This window comes from Mauremys mutica, chromosome 4, assembly GCF_020497125.1.
Source record: "Mauremys mutica isolate MM-2020 ecotype Southern chromosome 4, ASM2049712v1, whole genome shotgun sequence".
NCBI lineage: Eukaryota > Metazoa > Chordata > Testudines > Geoemydidae > Mauremys > Mauremys mutica.
The window spans coordinates 44,741,031-44,763,509 of record NC_059075.1 but is presented as its reverse complement, the minus strand read 5'-3'; the positions used below and the strand labels follow the sequence as shown (position 1 = coordinate 44,763,509).

The 22,479-nt window shown below is 41.2% G+C and overlaps 1 protein-coding gene across 3 annotated transcripts in view; it reads left to right on the top strand.

The window, feature by feature from the left end:
* The window catches only part of TTC6 (tetratricopeptide repeat domain 6), a 154,218-nt gene that overhangs the window by 20,441 nt on the left and 111,298 nt on the right, over positions 1–22,479 (top strand). For all 3 annotated transcript variants that reach the window (XM_045015740.1, XM_045015739.1, XR_006579141.1), the window contains exons 4-6: positions 11,369–11,590; positions 12,698–12,840; positions 17,588–17,797. In XM_045015740.1, coding sequence (XP_044871675.1) covers positions 11,369–11,590; positions 12,698–12,840; positions 17,588–17,797 — 575 coding nt within the window. The remainder of the gene's footprint in view (positions 1–11,368; positions 11,591–12,697; positions 12,841–17,587; positions 17,798–22,479) is intronic.

Below are 22,479 nucleotides of genomic sequence, written 5' to 3'. Positions count from 1 at the left end.
AGAAGAATTGATTGCTTTTAGTCTTAACTTATCAAATACTGCAGATGCTGTATAAAATAAATATAGGCAATGAAGGAAAAATTGCACAGTAGGAAACATTATGTTGAGAAATTTGTCCTGTAGGATACAAATATCTGTAGCCCAGTGTCTCGTGCAGTTCTGGATGCCTGGGCGGCTTACATCTCTCTGCAGCTCATGGAGGCTGATCATTGTTGTGGCGCTGCCTGGTCTGGCCAAACTCACTGTACTTCTGCTTGCCACCAGATTCTCTGCCTCTGCATCAGAATACAGTAGCAGTTTCATTTGCTTCCATCCTTACTCCTTCTATTTTAACTTTTCTGTTGAGTTTTCTGGGCAGTGGGGAGCAGCATTCCTCCCTGGGTTGGTTAACTTCTCTGGTTTAACCCTCTCTGAGTTTCCTCTACAGTGTCTTCCCTGCTGGCTATTCTGACCCTTCCAGGCATGGCAGAGCAGCCAAGAAAGCACCAGGTCAAATCCAAGTGGTGCTCTATATATGAGGCAGCCTTCTCAAGCTCGGAAGATAGTGAGTTGTGTTCACCCTGCTTCCAGCCTCTCTTAAGTCCCGTAACTACGAGTCAGACAGGTGGGTGAGGGTCACCCAGTCACCGAGGCAGCCATGATGCTAATTGGGGAAAAATGGACCAGGAACCCCCAATGCAGAGCTGGGAGAGGCTCCAAAAGCAAGGAGGACCCGGACCACTTGACTCAGGGGTAAATACCAGGGGACCACTGCAGAACAAAAAGAGGAGGCTTTTGGGGCCACAAGTCCCATCCCCCACACTCGTAAAGTAGGTCAGAGCACCATGGGGAAAGAAGCAGGTCTTCTAATCAGCCCCCTCCCTCCCAAGCTCAGGAAGGCTCTAACAATGAGTTTCCCCCTCCCTGCTCTGAGAGGAAATGGGACCCAATAGGCAGATTCTGAGACAGACCTCTTGAGAGGATTCCAGGTTCTAAGGAAGACAAGCCACAAAAGTCCTCACCAAATCTGCAGCAGAGCTTCTGTGCTACCAAAGAGCACAGAAAGGTTTAAAAAAAATCTAAAAAGGGAAAGAAAAAGTTCAAAAAATTCAGGTGATATAGGTTCCCTGACTCCTCTTCCTCCTTCACTCCTCCTCTGAAGAAGGTGAGCTGTCTGCCTCTGAAACCTGAGCAGGTTCCTGTGAGTAAGCCCCAGAGTAAATTTCTCCCCTCAAAAACTTCCCCTGAGATGGCAATAGCCCTTCACTCTGCCTTCGATGAAGTGTTTAGGAATGAATGGAGTGAGCCTGATAAGGCCAACCACATTAACAAGAGTGACCTCAGGCTATATAATATTCAAGAACTAAAGGGCTCTATTGCAGACACCCAAAGGTGGATGCCACTGCAGCATCCTTTGCCAGGGATATGGTATTCCCTTGGGGAGTTCTACCTTACGGACCCCACAGATATGAAGATGGAGACCACTTTCAAAAGGACTTTGAAGCCTCCTCTGAGTGTCCCTGGCAACTACCACTTTGCAGGAGCATCTTGTTCCTGGCTGAATAATCTCAAAGCTTTAAGGGCAGAGATCACCTTGACTTTGGCTCCACTTTAAAGAAAGTCTCCCTAGCAACAGTATTTGCAGCTGATGCATCAATGGATGCCATGAGGTGTCAGCCTGATTCATGGCTTCCAGCTCACTAGCTGGGCACACCTATGGCTTTGTCCCTTAAAGGTGGACGCTCACTCTAAACAGGTCCTATGCTTGGCCAAGTTTACAGGCTCCCTCTATTTTGGAGAAAAGCTGGAAAAGATGGTGGCTGATGACACAACAATATCCAAACAGTGTCTCCCTTCCCCACTAAGGGCCCCCAGGAGAGAGACTATAGACCAGCCTTCAGCGGGAGGCACTTCTTTCTCTCCTTGTCCCTTTGCTGGTATCTCTGTGAGGACAATAGATTCCCCACTGGAAAACAGTGGAATCGAGGTCTTGGAGGGAAATCCAGAGGGACCTCAGCCCTCCAGAAAAATCCACTTTACGACAAAAATTGCACAGGCCTCTGCCCAGAGCAGACGCTATGGGGCAGGTTTTCCCATTTCCTAGAGGAATTTTTCATTGACCACAGAAAAGTGGGCCAGGGAAATAGTGAACCAGGGATGCTCCTCGAATTGCAGGTTCCACCCCATGCATTCTTCATCCAGCTACAACGATGCCATATAACACAATCTGATCCAGAATTAATTATCTCATCTTCTGGATATTGGACTAATAGAGAGTGTTCCCTCAAAAGAAAAGTTATCTGGGTTCTACTCCATCTTCTTCATTGTACAGAAGTATGTGGGGGGTATCAGAGCTCACCTCAAAAGGCTCAATTAGTGGATGAAAAAAATGAAAGTTTTGGATGTTGATACTGGCATCTATGGTGCTACCCTGCTCCCATACCTATGGTGGAGAGGAGGAGACTTCTTGACTTTAGTAGATCTAACGGTGCATATTTCCATATTCCAATCACACCATGCCACTACAGCCTTCTAAGATTCACCTATGTCAGGAGACATCAGTACTGAATGCTCAGGTTCAGCCTGTCCTTGGTCTCCAGGATTTTGATAAAGATATTAGTGGTTATAATCGCCAGAGTCAGGTTGCAAGGAACTCACCTGTACCCCTTTCTGGATGACATCTAATCAGAGCTCCATCACAGTCAGCAGTGCACAGGTCCCTACGTTGGATGTTGAATTGCCTCCAGGTGCATGGCTTCCTCATCAGTGCCAAGAAAAGTTCTCTGGTTCCACCCAGGAATTTATTTTCTTGCTCCAGATTCACAGGAGGTCCACCATAGAACTATATCTCCAACTGCTAGGACTCCTGATGTTATGCATAGGGATTGCTCCATGGGCAGTCACACATCAAAAGCCTTCATACTAAAGGTCTGGGACCACTCTACAGAACCCCTGAAAGATCAAGTATGGCTCCCAACATAGGTGTTCAACTCTTACAGCGGTGGTCAGATCATGACAAGGTCTGTAAAGGGATGCTGATCTACCTTCCAGCTCCTTTAGTCCTCACAACCAACGCTAGCGTGGAGAGCTGGGGAGCTTACTTGGAGATCCAAGCAGCCAATGGCCTCCGAAGGAAAGAGGAAAAATCTCACAGGATAAACTTTCTAGAGCTGAGAGAGGTCAAGCTAGCACTGAACAGGTTCCAGCCACCCTAAAGGGGAACTACATTCTGGCTCAATCAGACAATACAACTATGGTCATGTTTTTAAACAGTTAAAAGGGAACAAAGAATCTGACACTACACAAAGAAGCAATAGAAATAATGAGGTCAGCAGAACAGTTTCTCCTTTTCCTCAGAGCGATCCATATCATAGGGGACCTGAACCAAAAAGCAAACTGGCTCAGCAGGTGTAGGGTCAATAACTCTGAGTGGTGCCTAAATCAATTTTTCTATCTCATTGTTCAGGTGTTTGGCCTCCCTTCAACTGACCTGTTCACAAAAAGAGGCCAAAATATTTCACATACAAGGCAGACCCCAGAGCCATTGGAACAGTGCCTTATCACACAGTTGGCCATAGGGCCTATTTTATGTGTTTTACCCTTTCCTCTACTGTGGAAGGTTGTCCAGAAAATAAAATGAGCACAGGAAATGGGTAATACTGATAATTCCTCATTAGCTGAGGACACCTTGGTTCTCAGACCTGATAGAGCTGATGTGAAAGCTCCCACTCCAGGTTTAATGGAGACTGAACATTCTTTTGCAATATCCTCTCCATCATCTGGATTTGAAACAGCTCACCTAATAGCCTGGCTATTGAAAGGGAACTACTAAAAGGTCTTGGTCTGTCCTCCACTGTTATTAAGATATTGCTTTAATTTAGGAGGGTATCAACACTAAAAGCTTACTCTTCTATCTGGTCCAGAGTTGTCAACTGGTGCCAAGAGCACAATGCAAATCCCAGAAATTCAGGAATTCCAACTGTTTTGGACTTTCTACAAGAAGCCGTAGACAGATTATCCCAGTACCAGTGCACATCAGCTGTCTGCTTTTAGTAGCATACTATTTGCAGGATCCTTGGGCTCCCTGGCAAACAATCCACAGATTCCTTTGAGCACTGGCAGTCGATTAGTCAGGCCACTCTTTCCAAAATGGGACCTTCCACTAGTTTTGAGAGACCAGCCAAGGTATCCCTTCCAGTGTCTGACTTCAGTGTTAGCCTTTTTTAAAAATCCATTAAAACTTGCTTCCTAGTAGCTGTCACATTCACGAGGCATGTGTAAGAGCTGGCAGCTTTATCTATACAGGAGCCTTCCTGCTTGTTACATGAGGACAAGCTGGTGCTCAGAATACCAGAATCCTTTCTTCCTAACGTAAATTTCTCCTTCCACACTTCCAAAGTGGTTGTGCTTCCTTTATTATGTCCAAAACCACAAAATACAACTGAAAAGGCATGGCATATCTTAGGCCTGGTCTACACTAGGGGGGTTTCGAACTAAGGTACGCAAGTTCAGCTACGCGAATAGCGTAGCTGAACTCCAAGTACCTTAGTTCAAAGTACTTACCCGTCCTCACGGCCCGGGATCGAAGTCCGCGGCTCCCCCGTCGACTCCGCCACCGCCGTTCGTGGTGGTGGAGTTCCGGAGTCGACGGGAGCGCGTTCGGAGTTTGATATATCGCGTCTAGATGAGACGTGATATATCAAACTCTGAGAAGTCGATCGCTACCTGCCGACCCGGGCGGGTAGTATGGACGTACCCTTTGATATCAGATGAGTGTTGAAAAATCCATCTCAGGCATGCAGAATCCATGAGAGGATCAGGTTCCCTATTTGTGCCCTTTCATGCGAAATTCCAAGCCCTCCATTGCTATGTGGATTCAACTATGTATTGTGGAATCCTTCAAATCAGAGGTTCCTGTCTTGGAAGGTATCAAGGCACGCTACATGAGATCATTAGGAGCTTCACGGGCAGAACGAATAGGTGTGTGCACTTCAGAAATTTGCAAAGCAGCCACTTGGTCTACAGCTAACAACTTTATTATTCACATATTCTGTCTTCTGCAGAAGGTCTTCTTTGGCAGGAAGATGCTGCAGGAAGTAGCCCATAAATAACACAAACTTTTGCATAACCTCATAAAAAAGGGGGATACTTCTTTCCTACCAAACTTTTGTCTCATAACCCTTCCTATATTTGTTCACTGCTCGCTACTTCCCAGTCATTGAGAATTGTGAGAGACGCTGGGCTTCAGAATAGAAAATTTCTTACTGATAATTTCCTTTCTGCTAGTAGCGTTTCCCACAGTTCTATCCACCCTGGATGGCTCATGAACAAAGGATCAGATATTATGTGGAACCATTACCATATGACAGTCTTCCTTGTTCTAATGTACCTAGTTATTTACTTATGTCTGGAATATTTGTTAATAATGATGTCATGCAAGTTTTATAGCATGGGAATAAGTCATCTGGCAGCATGCGGGAGCCGAGTTGGTGTGGTCAGACCATGTGGCACCAAAACACCGAACCACCTCTTTGAGCTGCAGAGAGAATATTTTAGCCTAAATGTTCAGAATTGTGGGAGCTGCTCCTAGCAGAAAGGAAGTTATTGTTAGAAATTTTCCAGTCTCAGCACAAAATACATCTCAAGCTAAAAAAAGAACTACTAACAGATTTTCAACAACTGAAACAGGTGAAGTTTAACACTATTATGGAAGGACAGTAGAATTTCCATAGTTTAGATTATAGACAGCTACTATAAAATAACCTTATTTAGGTCCCCTTTGTGATTTTGGTTTAAAAAATTAGTTTGGCCTTACAATTGTTATGTGTATTCTGAAGGCCCTATTCTGAAAAAAGAATATTTGCCAGTATAGGCCCTAGATTTGTAAAATTTTTGATAGGGGTTAGAGGGCAAAGGGGGAGTAAGGTAGAGAGTCCTCTATATTTGGGAGTCTGGGGAAGGGTGAAGCCTCCCAGGTAGGAATAAAATTGGAAAATAAGTTCTGGACCTGCATCCATGCTCCAGAAGGAAAGTTGGCAGCTCAGTAACCTGGGCACAATCCAGGGGGAACTCCTGGCTTGGCTTCCCACTCCATTAGGAGAGGTCATAGAATCACAGACTCGTAGGACTGGAAGGGACTTGAGAGGTCTTCTAGTCCAGTCCCCTGCACTTAGGGCAGGCGTTAGTATTATCTAGACCATCCCTGACAGGTTTTTGTCTAATCTGTTCTTAAAAATCTCCAATGATAACTTCCCTAGGCAATTTATTCCAGTGCTTAACCACCTTGACAGTTAGAAAGCTTTTCCTAACATCCAACCTAAACTGCTCTTGCTGCAATTTCAGATCATTCTTGTCCTAATCTCAGATGTTAAAGAGAACAATTTTTTTTCTCTCTCCTCCTTGTAACGACCTTTTAGATACTTGAAAACTGGTATCATGTCCCCCCTCAGTCTTCTCTTCTCCAGACTAAACAAACCCAATTTTTTCAGTTTTCCTTCAGAGGTCATGTTTTCTAGACCTTTAATCATTTGTGTTGCTCTTCTCTGGACTTTCTCTAATTTGTCCAAATCTTTCCTGAAAAGTGGCACCCAGAACTGGACACAATAGTTCATCTGAGACCTAATCAGTGCAGAATAAAGTGGAAGAATTACTTCTTGTATCTTGCCTACAACACTGCTGCGAATACAGCCCAGAATAATGTTTGCTTTTTTTGCAACAGTTTTACACTTCTGACTCATATTTAGCTTGTGGTCCACTATGACCCCTAGATCCCTCACCAGAGTACTCCTTCCTAGGCAGTCATTTCCCATTTTGTATGTGTACAACTGATAGTTCCTTCCTAAGTGGAAGGATGGTGGCTTGGTAACCTGGGAAGACTCCTGGGGAGCTCCCAGACCTGGCTTCCCACTCCAGAAGGAGAGATGGCAGCTCAGTCACCTGGGCAATCTCCAGGGCAACTCAAGAGCGTCCTCAGGATTTGGCTCCCTGCTCAGCAATTACAGGCCAGTAAGCCTGACGTCAGTACTGGACAAGCTGGTTGAAACTATAGTAAAGAACAGAATTGTCAGACACAAAGATTAACATAATTTGTTGGGGAAGAGTAAACATTTTTTGTAATGGGAAATCATGCCTCACTAATCTACTAGAATTCTTTGAGGGGGTCAACAGGCATGTGGACAAGGGGGACCCAGGGGATATAGTGTACTTAGATTTTCAGAAAGCCTTTGACAAGGATCCTCACCAAAGGCTTTTAATCAAAATAAGCTGTCATGGGATAAGAGGGAAGGAAAGATAGGAAGCAAAGGGTAGGAATAAATGGTCAGTTTTTAGAATGGAGAGAGGTAAACCATGGTGCCTCCAGGGATATGTACTGGGACCAGTCCTATTCAACTTATTCATAAATGATCTGGAAAAAGGTGTAAACAGTGAGGTGGCAAAATTTGCAGATGATACAAAACTGCTCAAGATAGTTAAGTTCAAAGAAGACTGCAAAGGGCTACAAATGGAGCTCACAAAACTGGGTGACTGGGCAACAAAATGGCAGATAAAATTTAATGTTGATATATGCAAAGTAATGCACATTGGAAAACATAACCCAACTATACATATAAAATGATGGGGTCTAATTTAGCTGTTACCACTCAAGAAAGAGATCTTGGAGTCATTGTGGATAGTTCTCTGAAAAATCCACTCAATGTGCAGTGGCAGTCAAAAAAGCAAACAGAATGTTGGGAATCATTAAGAAAGGGATAGATAATAAGACAGAAAATATCATATTGACTCTATATAAATCCATTGTACGCCTATATCTTGAATACTGCCTGCAGGTGTGGTTGCCTCATCTCAAAATAGGTATATTGGAATTGAAAAGGTTCAGAAAAGGGCAATCAAAATGATTAGGGGTATGAAATGGTTTCCGTATGAGGAGAGATTAATAAGATTGGGACTTTTCAGCTTGAAAAAGAGACGATTAGGAGTGGATATGATAGAGGTTTATAAAATCATGACTGGTATGGAGAAAGTAAATAAGGAAATTTTAGTTACTTCTCATAACACAGGAACTAGAGGTCACCCAATGAAATTAATAGGCAGCAAGATTAAAACAAACAAAAGGAAATATTTCTTTACACACTGCACAGTCAACCTGTGGAACTCTTTGCCTGAGGATGGTGTGAAGGTCAAGACTATAACAGGGTTCAAAAAAGAACTAGATAAATTCATGGAGTATAGGTCCATCAATGGCTATTAGCCAGCATGGGCAGGGATGGTGTCCCCAGACTTTGTTTGCCAGAAGCTGGGAATCGGTGACAGTGGATGGATCATTTGATGATTACCTGTTCTGTTCATTCCCTCTGGGGCACCTGGCATTGGCCACTATCAGAAGACAGGATACTGGGCTAGATGGACCTTTGGTCTGACCAGCGCTTATGTTCTTGTGAGTGAGGGCAGCTCATTAAACGAGCCACCTTCTCTACTTCTGGAGCAGTGAGCTGAGTCAGAAGTACCAGGCTATGTTCTGGCTCCCCCCAAAAAGTGCTGGAACGCTGTTACACAGCTTGAGCTCTGGTATGGGCCTTTTTCCTCTGAGTGGTGCCAGCTCCAATCCACTCCCAGGATATTGGTGGGGCCTTGGCCCAAAGGCCCATATAACCGGTACCCATTTTTGCTTGCGCTTGTGAAGGCCTTGTGTTCATTTTGATGACATTTCTCTGTCTATCTGTGACACAATAACTTTTGAATTCCAAACCTGATCATTTTCCTAATTTCAGGGCATGTTCTAGGCATCTGTAGCCAGAACCCTGGTGATTCTAGGTGCAATCAGAACACTGGAAGAAGAAAAATGGAGGACACTTGTAGTTGCTATCGTCTGTTTAACAGTATCTCTGATCATTTTGCTAATAGAGTTCAACATGTTGACACCCTGAATGACAAAAGAGAAACAGTTACTCTCTCTGCTTGGAGCTTTTGAGCAGGTATTCAGCCAGTAGGGGCAGCCAGAGAGAGAAGAGAGAGAAATCTTTCTTCCTTGCTTTGTAATGTCCTGCCTTCTTAAAGCCTGTACCAGGTGTGGGGCGAGAGCACCTCCTGGCATCCACCCCTCCCAGTCTAGGGGAATGAAAGGTACTTCGGGGGCAAAGAGACGAGAGAGACACAAAGCCCTTAGCACAGTGCAGATAAGTGGGGACCTTGGTGTGAGGGAAGGGGGAAATGGTGGGGGAGGGACTGTACCCTTGGTATGGTGTAGAGAATGGTGGGCCCTGCTGTGGGGGAGGGAGAGGAACAGAGCCCTTGGCAAAGTAAAAAGTACAGAAAAAGGCAACAAAAATGATTAAGGGTATGGAACAGCTTCCTTATGAGTGGAGATTAAAAGACTAGCACTGTTATGCTTAGAAAAGAGACTACTAAGGGGAGATATGATAGAGGCCTCTAAAATCATGAATGGTGTGGAGAAAGTGAACAGGGAAGTGTTATTTACCCCTTCGCATAACACGAAAACCAGGGGTGACCCAATGAAATTAATAGGCAGCAGGTTTACAACTAGTATAAGGAGGTATTTTTTCACACAACACACAGTCAACCCATGGAACTCATTGCCAGGGGATGTTGTGAAGGCCAAAAGTATAACTGGGTTAAAAAAAGAATTAGATAAGTTCCTGGAGGATAGGTCCATCAATGGCTTTTAGCCTAGATGTTCAGGGATGCAACCCCATGCTCTGAGTGTTCCTAAACCTCCAACTGCCAGAAGCTGGGACTGGACGATGGAATGGATCGCTTGATAAATTGCTCTGTTCTGTTCATTCCCTGTGAAGCATCTGGTCACTGTTGGAAGACAGGATACTGGGCCAGATGGACAATTTGTTGGACTCAGTATGGCCATTCTTATATTCTTCTCTGAATGATTATTATCTATTTCAGTCAGGAGTGGTAACGGTTGTTTATGATTCTCTTTCACAAGCCAGGAAGGGCATGGGTCAGATTCCCAAGTTTTGGGTTGAGACTCCTTTAGGGTGTCCAGAACTCCTTGATGAGGGAATGTTCTGAACTCTGGGAATGCAGGTGGGCTGTTGGATAGTGGGTATAGGCAGCATGGATCCAGGCTGTTTGAGGAGGCTTCCTGAATTTGTCTAATCTTTTCAGAGAAGCAAGATGATAGCTCTTTGTGGTGCTTGATGCCCAGCTCTAATGCAGGTTGTGGGCATTCAGGATTGATAAAGCACTTTACCACCCTTGGTAGCCCCTTGGGACAGGATTTGGCAGCCTCAGTGCAGGCTGAAAGAAAAGTTCTTTTGGCCTGTTATACAGCCTCAGCTTTGAGGAATTATTGCATTTCATCTTGTCAGAATCAGCCTTTCTCCCCCACCATTAGCACTTGAGTTTCTGCTCTTCTCTCTTCAGCTGGTGCAGGGTCTCAGAAAACCAAGGAGATCTGTGAGTGATGGGAAGAAAGGTGCCATTTGCAGGCAGACATGTTAGTTGTTGAGGCTAGTGTAGAATGGCAGTGATTCACCAGGTCATCAGCTCCTGATCTTATGGCTGGAGTGCTGTCATCCCTTAGCAGGTTTTGTAATTTGTTGGAATCCATGGCTGAATCAGGATAAGTGCTCTTTCTGGTTGCCTGGGCACTGAAAGATCTCTGACCAGTGCTTTAATGAGGTGATGGTCTGTCCAAGACAGTGACTGAGTTTTTATGTCTTCTATCTTGACATCTAGGCCAAAGATCAGGTCTCAGGGGTAACTAGCTGTGTGGATGGACCAAAGATCACCTGTGAAAGTCCTAGGGACATAAGTGAGGAGATGAGTTTTTGGATCCTTAGTAAGGTTTTTGAGTCTTTTTCTTCCCCTCCTCCATTTTGATATTGTTCCTCTCTTCTCTGTTTTACTAGCTACCTCTTTCCTTTCATTCTTCAGTTTCTTGGCTCTACTACCTCTCTACACTCTCCTCCATTTCATGGGCAAGCATCTAAGTGAAGTTTAGTAGAATCCTGATTGTCTGTAGTACCATTAATCAATGCTTTAGTAAGGACTTTCACAACTTTTCTTCAGCTGTCAGCATATAGTGAGGGGCAATGTGGGAAAACAGCACAAGAACATGGATTCTTAAAATAATTGTTCTGAAGGATCTAGCTCTTTAAAAGAAGACTCCTGAGAAGTCATGAACTTTTAGCCTAAACCCGCCAATTCTCTACTTGTGTACATAAAAAATCATCATGATATCATAGCTATGTTCATGGCTAAAATACCTTGAACTGTTCTGAAAATTAATTTTAGGATTTTAATGATCTTTTGATGATTTTGTGTTTACGTTCTATATTTCAGAAAAGTCATATTAGAAGTATTAACATGTCATGTCTACAAAAAACCAAATTTTTAACTTTTTTTCTCCTCTTAGACCAAAGAATCACTTAGTGGAACAACTCCTTTTGAGGCACCAGGAACTTCACATACACTTTCAGAGGATATGCCTAGTTCTGTAGAAACTGAGGAATATAAATTAAAGTTCTCTTCTTCAGACATTTCACGCTTATATGAACCAGCTTTTCCAGTGCCTAAAATTTCAGAGGATGCAGAGAGAAGACAAGAATCACAGACAACTATAACATCGCCTTTAGAGGTAACATTTGTATATCTAATTAATTATAGTCTTAGAGGTGGATTGTGTTGTGCCTCTCTGGTTATGTCTACATTGCAGCTGTGAGCATGCTTCCCATGTGAGTAGACTGGCATGTGCTAGTTCTGCTTGGGCTATTGTGCTGAAAATAGCAGCATAGCCAGCATAGCTGAGGCAGCTGGGGACAGACTACTGAGTACAAACCTGCCTGGACCCCTTGGATACGTACTCTATGTAATCCCCAGATATTCCGCTGTTTGTAGTGCTCTACCTCGAGCAGAGCTAGCAGGTTTGTCTACCCATGTCGGGAAGCACACTTCCAATCTCAGAGTATGTCTGTGCTACAAACCTAAGTCAACCTAAATTAGGTTGACTATGTAATTACTGTGGCGGTGCATGTCCATACTACCCTCCTTGGGTTGGTAGTGCGTGTCCTCCCAAGAGCGCTTCCAATGACCTAAGAGGGGCAGTGTGCGGAGCTGAGAGACGGGTTTCTCAGCTCTGATGGCAGCTCCCTGACAGAAGCCTGGCTGCTCCACAGGCTCCCGGGCTCCTGGCAGGTTCCCCACCACATTACTCCCTGTTCCTGGTAGGGAGCTGGGGAAACCACCCTGGGTTTCTCATCCCTTCATTTCCCGCCAGGAGCAAGAGGGAAGCTGCCTGGGGTTTCTCTCCTCCCTGTTCCCCACCGTGAAACTGAAAAGATAGCTGATGTAATGGATGCAGTGTCTGTAGACACTGCATCTCCCTAAGTACACCAACATAAGTCTTATGCCTTTTGTGAAGGTGGAGTCAGTGTACTTACATTGGTGGGAGGAAGACTGTAGTGAAGACACTGACATAAGGTAGCTTATGTTGACCTAGCTGCGTAGTGTAGACCAGCCCTCAGTGTAGACATACCCTCAGAAAGTAAAGCCTGGGGAGGAGCATGGCAAATTTGTGCCTCCCAGATTCTGGATTTCCCCTGGAGCTGATGTAACAAATGGAGTAAGTTACAGCAGTCACTATGGCTGCTCTAATTTATACTACTTCAACATGGATAAAAAAAATCCATATAATATTTAGTTTTTTATAATACGGTTTTTACCCTTCAGTTTTATTGCTTTTTAGGCTGTAGCCGCAGACATACTACAGGTGAAAGGAGAAGCAATCATAAAGGCTAAACCATTTGAAGTTCAGCAAAAGCCATCAGAAGAAGATCCTCAGCAACCGCAATCACTGTCTTCGCTGTCCACATGGACTCCAGAGATCAAGTACCTTTTAGAACATTTCATTGCTATTGAAGTGAATGTTATGGAAAATATTTTTGCAGTTATTTTAAACACTGTTGGAAAAAATTAGTATAGTACATGTTTAAAGTAGGCATAGGGCCATTTTCTAAACCCTGGATCTGAACATCCAGAACTTTGGAGAAGTTCAGATTCAAACTTTGTAGCTCAGAATCAACTGTAGTTTGAATTTGCTGTTCATCTTCTTAAAATAGCTTTTAGTTACAACTTTTTAAACATATAGGCCCAAACTCAGCCCTGGCATTGTCTCAGCAGGAGTTGGAGGCACTTATGCTGGGGTAGAACTTGGTCCATACAATCCTAAACATAATCTAATTAAAATATTAAAAAACAAACTATGGAAAATACCACAAATGTAATATAAACAATTCCAGATTTTAGCCATCTTCTTTACTTATGTACTAAGAATTCATTGACTTGTATTTGTATTACAGTCAGTGCTTATTATTTCAGGTGCAGCAGTAGAGGCGGGTGAAATATTTTGGATGAAATATTTTTAGCTAAAAAATGTAGATTCAGGTTGACTGACACTTTCTTTAATTCATGTCAAATTTGCCATATTAAACACAAATTCAGAAAAAGTCTAAATGTTTTGTTTCAATATTTTTTAAATTAAACACATCTTCACATTTTGATTGGAAATTATTTTTCATTTCAGATTTTACTTGCATTTTAATTATTTAAAAAAGGCAAAAAAAATCGACCACCCTGAAGCAAAATGAAATGATTTATTTTGAGTTAAATTAAACAGTCATTTCAACCCAAAATTAATTTTTTTAGTCTTTTTTGGGTCACTCAAATTTTTTTGTTTTGGGTTGACTCAAAACAAAATTATTTTGTTTGTTTTTTTTTGGTTCAGCTACTGAACCAAAAAATCAGATGTTTGTACAGCTCTATTCAGCAGTTTTTAGTTGAAGAGCTGTAATTTGAGGACAGCTCCTATTTATCCTGCTGTTGTCATAGGTGGCATATGTCGTTCTGTAGCACGTGTGCAGGTATAGAAAGAAGTACAGTTTATACACTAATTTGTCTGATCCTGTTCACTTCATGACAAGTGAGATTCTCTGGTTTTACAATCTTCCCTGTCAATTAGATCTTTATGGCCAGGTTGGTTTTGGTATACCTTAAGTTGTGCCTCCATTTCACTCTTTATTGAGGTGAAAAAAAAAAAGCTTTAATTATTAGCTTTTGTTGGGCTTAAGGCCCTGAAAGGTTTGCTGGACACAGAAGAGAGCCTTTTTATGGCAGGCCTAAAGTTTGTAAATGGATATTACTTTCAATTAAGTAGCTGAGACTAGACTCATGGTAAAAGAATGCCTAAGTTTATGAAACAGTCAAATTGGTATTTAAGTGACCCTCTGCATGCCATTGCTTATCTACATGGCTTAAAGATCATTTGGTTAGCAAGATTATATATTAAAACAAATAGTGACTGCAGACAATGAGTATTTTACCTTCAATAAATAGTTATTGTCAGATTATCAATGGTGCAGAAACTGCATGATTTTCTAAAAAAACTTTATTTAGTGCATTAGATGAAGGTAATGTAGGCCACACACATAGTATTGTTTTTTCATGTCCTCTTTTTCAAAGAATGATAAATAGTCTTCTTAAGGGAGACTGTGTGCTGTAAAAACACACCTTTACCTGCAACATGCCCCAAATATTTTAGTTTTTATTGCTTATACTTCCAGCTTGTCCATCTAGGGAAATGATGAACTTCTGTACTAGAAGAGTAAGAACATGACCCAATTAAATTTATACTCAGACTGTTTTTATCTATTTTAAATAAGTAAATGAGAATTTCTGATCAATATTCTGGGACAAATTTTCAGTTATTTCACTTTTCTTTATTTACAGAAATTACTGAAACGATTATATTTTAAAGAAAATTTAAGAAACTCTTTGCCCTTAGATGTCTTATGTCTCTCAGTTATTTTTTTAATTTGCAGGTGAATTGTACTGTGGGGAAAATGTAGTTTTAGTGATTGGATTTAAATAAGCCAGGCTATTGCATAAATTTATGGAGTATATACAATATTTCCCCCTTTTAGAAATACCGTGTCAAATCTTTCTTCTCTTCTCTAAAATAAACCACTGTGTAAGCGTCTCATTAAAATATTGGTCTGCAATTTCACTCTCCTGAATCTAAGCTGACTCTGCTTTCAATCCTACTATGCTGCAAAACTTATGAAATCTTGTCCTGAAAATGTCCCCTCCACTGCTTGGGTTTCCAGGGGGTATCCTTTAATCCAGACTAGCCCATTCATCTCATGTGTGCCATGCCTGTGAATCCCCTTCTTTCATGGATACTCCTTTCTTTTTTATCCTTTTAAATTTTATCCCAAAGGCTTGATTCTGTACTCTTTATGCAGGAAAAGGTCCTACTGAGTTCAGTGAGCTTTTCCTTGGGTTGTAGGATCTGGTGAAATTTTGCATTGTTGCATTTTGCATTGTTGAGGGAACTAAGGCCTTGTCTACATCACAAAAGTTGCACTTGTTTAACTAAAATCAGTTTTTAAATTATTTTAGTTAAACTGGTCCAAATGCTTTTGTGGGTGTTGGCTGAAAACTATATTTGTTTAACTTGTGCCTGTACATTTACTGACACATGCTAAATCAGTATGAACCAGATTTAAAATGACAAAAGAGTGTCCACACAAGGTTTTGCATTAATTTAACTAAATCATTTTAAAAAACACTTCTTTAGTTAAACCTAACCTTTTTGCATAGAATAGACATAAATAGTTTGGTTTCCCACCAGGAGTGGTTTCTCTTTCAAATAACAATTAATTAAAACATATTGAAGTATATTCCTAAATAAAAATTAAACTGTAGTTTAAGGTTTTTCAGGTATTGACAAACTAAGTGGGTGTTGCAGTTTTCTTTAAAATCCATTGATGTCATTGCTGAACTGTATGATAACAATTTTCTGGTTCTTGAGTTGTATTATTTTCTTCTGAGTGTTGTTGTATGTTATGCATATCACCTTGCCTTCGTTTTCTATGGCTTCTTTATCTTTTCTCTTTGCTTTAATTCTTTTTGTAATATTTTTATAACGTAAATATAAAATAGTATTTTAGAACATGACAAATATGGCTCTGGGTTATACTAACCTCTGTATTTTTCTAATTTTGTTGTCGTTATTAGTGCTGCTTTTCCCCTTCATAAAGTAAAAAACATTATATTCTAGTTTGTGGAGTTAGGCACAGCCCTGAGCAAGAGGGTGATGTGTAAGTTCATGACTCCAGGGGTAGCCCTGTGAGGTATCAAGCAAGTTACTCGGTGTAACTTTAACTTTGAATTTCCAGCATTTTCATACAGATGTTTCCCTTAAGTAATTGATAATCTGGAATTAAGTTTGTAAATACAAAATAATTTTGTTTGCCTGTTAATTTCCTTAGATCCTAAAATGAAAACAAAAGACAATATATGTAAGAACAATTCAGTGAAAGGACCTTTGGTAGAATTTGTATCCTGCACAGGGATGGATTCTGCTTCTTTCTAAAATCCACCCTCTCTAAAATCCACCCTTTCTCTCACTCACTCTCTGACCAAATGCCTCTTCCCCATTAACCCCCTCATGGGTCTCTGCTACCCATTTTCTTTCTTCATGGTAACGGCTTCTTTGCATCTGGAGGATGATGGGGTGCATGTAACGTGGAAACGTGGGAGTCTCTGCATCATCACTTAGACCCTCTTTACTTCCCAGACCATCCTCATTCACCCCAGTTTCCTGCCTGCCAGCGCCCCCCGCATCATAGCTGTCTGCATCCTGAACATTTATTAACTCTGTGGAGCGCATAAAATGGATGGACATGCCTTTTAGGTCCTGATACATTGCCAGTTAAGTTAGTAGAAAGAATCTCATTGACTTCAAGGGGTTTTGGATCAGGATCTTAAACAGTGGAAGTAAATAATTTTAACTTTCCAAAGTTAATCAAAGGCATCAGGTCTTACAGAGCCAACAGATGAAAATGAATGTATAGTTTATGTGACAGACTGTTTTGGATTTATGAACTGAAAGAAGTTAGGAAAATGTTCAAGTGAAGATAGCACCTCATTAACATAATTAACTCCAAAACTTTATAAACATTATTTTCAAGGAACTCTGTCAAAAGAGTTAGGGTTCATCTACACTGCAGCTAGGAGCATGCTTCCCAGGTTGACAGATACATGTTCGCTTTGCTCAAGGTAGTAGTGTGGCTGTGGGTAGAATGGGTAGCTGCCTGAGGACAAACCCACCTGGACTCCTTGAGTGGCTAGCCCAAGTTGCTGCTCATGCTACTTGCAGCTACACTGCTACTTTTAGCACTCTAGCTCCAGCAGAACTAGCATGTGTTTGTCTACCCACCCTGGGTACACACCCACAGTCTTACTCATGAGTTTGTGTACAATTTAGGGGTCTGATCCTAAGTACTTACACAAGTGAAACTCTCAGTGAACTCATGAAAGTTGTGCTTGAATCAGAAGAGTATGACTTTGTCCTGTGTAATTACTTTCTACTTTAAAGCTGTTGTCAGGGATTTTAGCATCTTCTTTTCTTTTCTGTTAGTTGTACAATAATTTCTGATAATTATAGGTATTAAAACTTTAAATACAGTCTGTGTGATTCTAATGCAGTAGTAGAGTAATCTGTGTATGTGAAATCTAGATGTCAGAAGACTGTGAAAATGCTAAAATAGTTGTTGTTGTTTTTTTTGTCCCTCAGAGGTCAACATTATCCAGTTATTCATCATCTGTGTACTGCTTCTCCTAGTTATGCATTGCCTGCTGATCTACAGCTGGCTTCAAGAGTATATCATACTTTCGACAGAAAAGGGCATTATCTTTTATTTACTGCAAAGGATCTGGACCACCAGGAGGAAGCATCACTCTGCTCAGAAAATATTACTTTTGAAGAACAAATAGAAAGAAATAGGTATGAATCGATAATCTGTTTTCAGTTTTATCTTTGTAATTATAATTTAGTTTAAATGAATATTAGTTAAAGAATAACTTTTCTGAAGGCTTCATTATTTTAATATTATTAAAGAAATGTTCTGGAAACAAAATATCTTAATAGATTCTGTATTAGGCTGGCACTATAGACATATTGCAATATTCTTGTTTATATTAATCTTTAAACCACAGACACCTAGAATTCATATTGCTCAGAACATTAAAGATATTGTTTTGAATTTGACTTATTAAAACAAATCAATTTTTTAGTTGTTTTTCAGTGAACATTTCACAGATTTGGCCTCAGTCTTGCAAATGCTTATGCTCATGCTTAAATTTACAAACTTGAGCAGTCCCATTGTTGTTAATAGGACTACATAAGGGAGTCCTATTAACATTATGCATGCCTATACGAATTTGGACTTCAAAGCTCAGTCCCACAAACCCTTACTCAGAGAAGACCTTACTCACACAAGTCCTGATTCTGGAAGCACTTACATTTCTGTCTACCTTTAAGCATCTGATTAGTTCCATTGATTTCAATGGAAAATGCATGTACATAAAGTTAAGCACAGATTGTGAGTCAACAGGATTACTTACGTGAATAAGGGCTACTCATGGGAGAATGTGTTGCAGGATTTTAACCTTTAATTTGTGAGTAATTTATTTAAAATGAAGTGACTGTTATGTAAAATATTTTTAAAAAATCTAAGTTAACAATGATAGTACAACATACCAAATAACAGGATGATCTGTCAACAGATAATTTGTTTTACAAGGAACAGTGATGAAATGTTAACAGTACTCTGCTTTGTTGTCTGCCTACTCATGTTTTATAGTGTTGTCATAACACTAATTTATGTCTTTCCAGTGTCATTCAGATTAGTTCCTAAATCTCTTTCAGATTTTCATACAGGTTTTTGCAGTTCCTTTCTCTTAATTGAAAAAAAAAGTTAAATATAAATGAGAATTATCTTTCACCTTCATTGTGTAGTGATTATTTTAGTTACATTTTTGCTGTATTTATTTTTTACTTACTTTGTTCTGTTGATGCTCAGGAGATTTAGGATTGGACATCTAATACTTTCAGATATTCCTTCACAATTTTCAGACTGGCTGTTTCCTTTGTATGGGCTGTTTAGATCCCCAGATCCAGTCATACTTACAAAAATATAAGATCATTTCTGATAAGTTTGCAAATGACTCAAACATTTGTTAGAATGGTAAATAATGACGACAGGTCAGTTCTACACAGCAATCTGGATTGCTTGCTAAGCTGGGCTCACTTGAACAACATGCATCTTTAAAAATACAGGCACATGTAAGGTTATACTGCTGGGAATAAAGCATATAGGTCATGCTTGCAGGACGGGGGACTATATTTTGGAAAGCAATAACTCTGAAAGGGATTTAATAGTCATGGCAGATAATCAACTGGACATGAACTCCACAGGAATACACTGGCAAAGACAGCAAACATTATCCTTCATGTATATGCAAGATGATATTGCATAGATGTAGGGAGGTGATATTACCACTGTGTATGGAATTAGAGAGACTATTACTGCAATACTGCAGTCCGTTCTGGTGTCCACACTTTTTAAAAAGGATGTTGACAAATTGGCTCAGAAAAGAGCTATAAGAATGGTTCCAGGTCTGGAAAACCTCTTGCCTTATAGTGAGAAATTAACAAAGCTCAGTTCATTCTGTTTATCCAAGAGAGAGTTAAGAGGTGGCTTGATCAAGGTCTATAAGTACCTGCATGGGGAGAAGGTTTCTAAAGAGAGCCTTTAATTTAGCAAACAAAGGAATGTGAGATTCTCTGTCACTTGAAGTGTTTAAATCAAGACTGAAAATCTTTGAAATATAGGCTAGAGCTCAACCAGAAATTATAGACTTGATGCAAGAATCATTTGGTGACATTTTATGGCCTGTATTATGCCAGAGGTCAGACTTGATGGTCATAATGATCTCTTATAGCCTTAAAATCTGTGAGTCTATGCAAACTCTTGTGCTGTCAAGATGACAGTAGTTTTTCTTGAGTATTTTTGCTACTATGTTAGGCCCTTTCTTTCATTTTGATCTATGTAGACTTCTTTTCCTCCCAGTAGACTAATATTGCTCCTTTCGATTTGGGTATTCACCAGGGGTGAAGTTGTTTTAGAAGCTCAGTGAGTAAAATTAGCAAAATAGAGATTTTGTGTTTGTTTTCCCAGATGTGGATCTGCTCCAATGAATGTGTTCATCCCATTCCAAATCTAATCGATCATTTCCATAAAGTAGATAAAAAATTCCTAACAGTGTGAAATATCTGACTTTGTTTTTGAATGGTGACAGCTAGGATTTATCAGGCTATCAAATACCTGGAAATATGCCACCTGGTGAAACTTTGTGAAGTAAATGGTGAAGTAGGAAAAACCTTCTGTAAAGTAAGCTCTCTAACACATGACAGGTGAAATTTCCCAAGCCTCTAAAGGTTTTTTTTGACCCCTAAGGGTCATGGCTAGGAAGACAAGTCATGCTCCTTACTGTTGGCTGCATAACACCCATAAACTAAACTCTGTCCTTGGAACCATTCAGTCAGTTCCTTTCAGACCATAATCAGAAGGCCTTCTCCAATTAATGGCTTAATTGATGCATGGAGACGGAGACAGATTAAGGGTTTGTGGGGCCTTGGGCCAGAGCAAGTGGGGGCCCTGCCCCACCCCTTCTGCCTGAAGTCCCCCCTCCCCTGCCTGGCCCTCCTGCCGGGGAAATGAGGCATGGGGGCAGCACCACCCGCTCAGCGCTCCGGCCAGGGAGTGGGGTCAGGATGCGGGGGCTTACCCGCCTGGCACTCCTGCCAGGGAGCAGAGTTGGGATGTGGGGGCTTCCTCTGCTCTCCAGCAGGAGTGCTGGGTGGAGCAGGGCAAGCCTCCGCACCTTGAGACCACTCCCTGGCAGGAGCACTGGGCAGGCGGAGCAGGGCACAGGCTGCCCATTTTCCTGGGGTTCCCCAAGTGGCTGGGCCCCCTGGGCATGGGCCCCGTTGGCCCAGTGGCTAATTCATCACTACATGGAGCATTGGCCTTGTCACCAGTGCTGCTGGTACCTTGTGTACTGAAGAGCTCATTTCTCCTAGATCTTCCATCATTGCATCATAATCAGTACCCAAATTGGAGCAGAGTGGTGACCAGGGAGATGACGTTTGCTAGCTGTACTCTAATGAGCTGGTGTTCTAATCTGTTGCCAAATACAGTTCTGCTGCAAAGAAGCAGGAGGATAGCAACTCTGTGACAGAGGGTCTGATTTTCCCCCAGTTTTTTAAAAAGCTGGCTATGTTGGCTGACCCAGTTAGCACTGGGCCAGGAATCGACAAGCATTGTAGCCAAGTGATAACTGAACCATGCAATAGGATTGCTGTGACTTTGCAAAGTATGTTGCGCCAGCTGGTGAAGCATTTATAGCTGCCATCTTGTACTGTCTCCAAGGATCTTCCCTGAGGATGCTGCCAGCTATGGGTCCTACCTTCTGCATGAAAGAATAGTGATTAAAATGGCCATGGCCAAAGGAAAGGCCAGCTAAGTATGTGGTACTACACCTCAGAACTCTAAATTTGAGTTATAGGATTCATTTGGAGTAAAGGGTTTACCACTCCATAGCTGCAGCCCTTCCTGACTAAAAGGCAGGTTAAGGTCCCTCAGAACAAGCACTAGGAGCCTAAAAAGCTAGTTCATGAAGGTGTAGACCTGGCCTGACACCGGACATTGGCACTCGTTGATGGGGGTGATACAGTACAGAAAATTATTGATTCAGTTTGATGCCAGCAGGTGCACTTGGGTGCAAATGTCTGCATTCCACTGGGAGGTTCAGAAAAATCTCAAAAACCTATTCCAGTTCATAGAGTTTCTTTGGTAACAGGTGGAGACCTCTGTACAGAAAGCAAAGGAGTTGAAAATGCTTTATATAGAAAGGCTTTCACATCAGTAGCTGGTTTCAGAAGACTCATTATCCCAGTGTATGTGGCATGCAGCTTAAAAAGCAGAAGCCAGAGTTTCCTAAAGCCATTAGCTATAATTACTCTTCCTCCCCCTCATTTTCTTTTCAAGCGACTTCTGGAAAGATCCCAACAGTTTAAGATTTATGAGTCAGAGAATGTTAAGTAAAAATATTTATCAATATATGATGCTTTTGTATCTTGGATGCAAGAATCTAGAACAACTTTTGATGATTTTAATATTTTCAATAGTTGGCTAGTTTTCTAGATTTCATGCGACTCAATTTGTGTTATGGCCTCAGTTTTTCACTTTTTTATTTACTAGGCATAGAAGTGACCATTTTGTATTCTATGTTTATGTTTTATCTATATGTCATTGATGTTGATGGAACTACTTGCATGCTCAAATATTTAAGCATATGCCTGACCTTGCTGAATTGAGGAAGTATAGAAAACTGAATCCTCTGGAGCACTGCCATCTTGTGGCACCACCTACTGCTTTGAAGTTGCCTGGTTTTAAATCTTTTTAAATCTACGTGTCACGTGAACCTGCAATCTCATAGGTACAATTTGTCCTACACTAGATAAGGCTTCTTTCAGTATATAATTGCACACACTGAACTACTGAGACATGACTAGCTCCTGCATTTGACAAATTCTACAAATACAAAGAATGAAATTAGAGT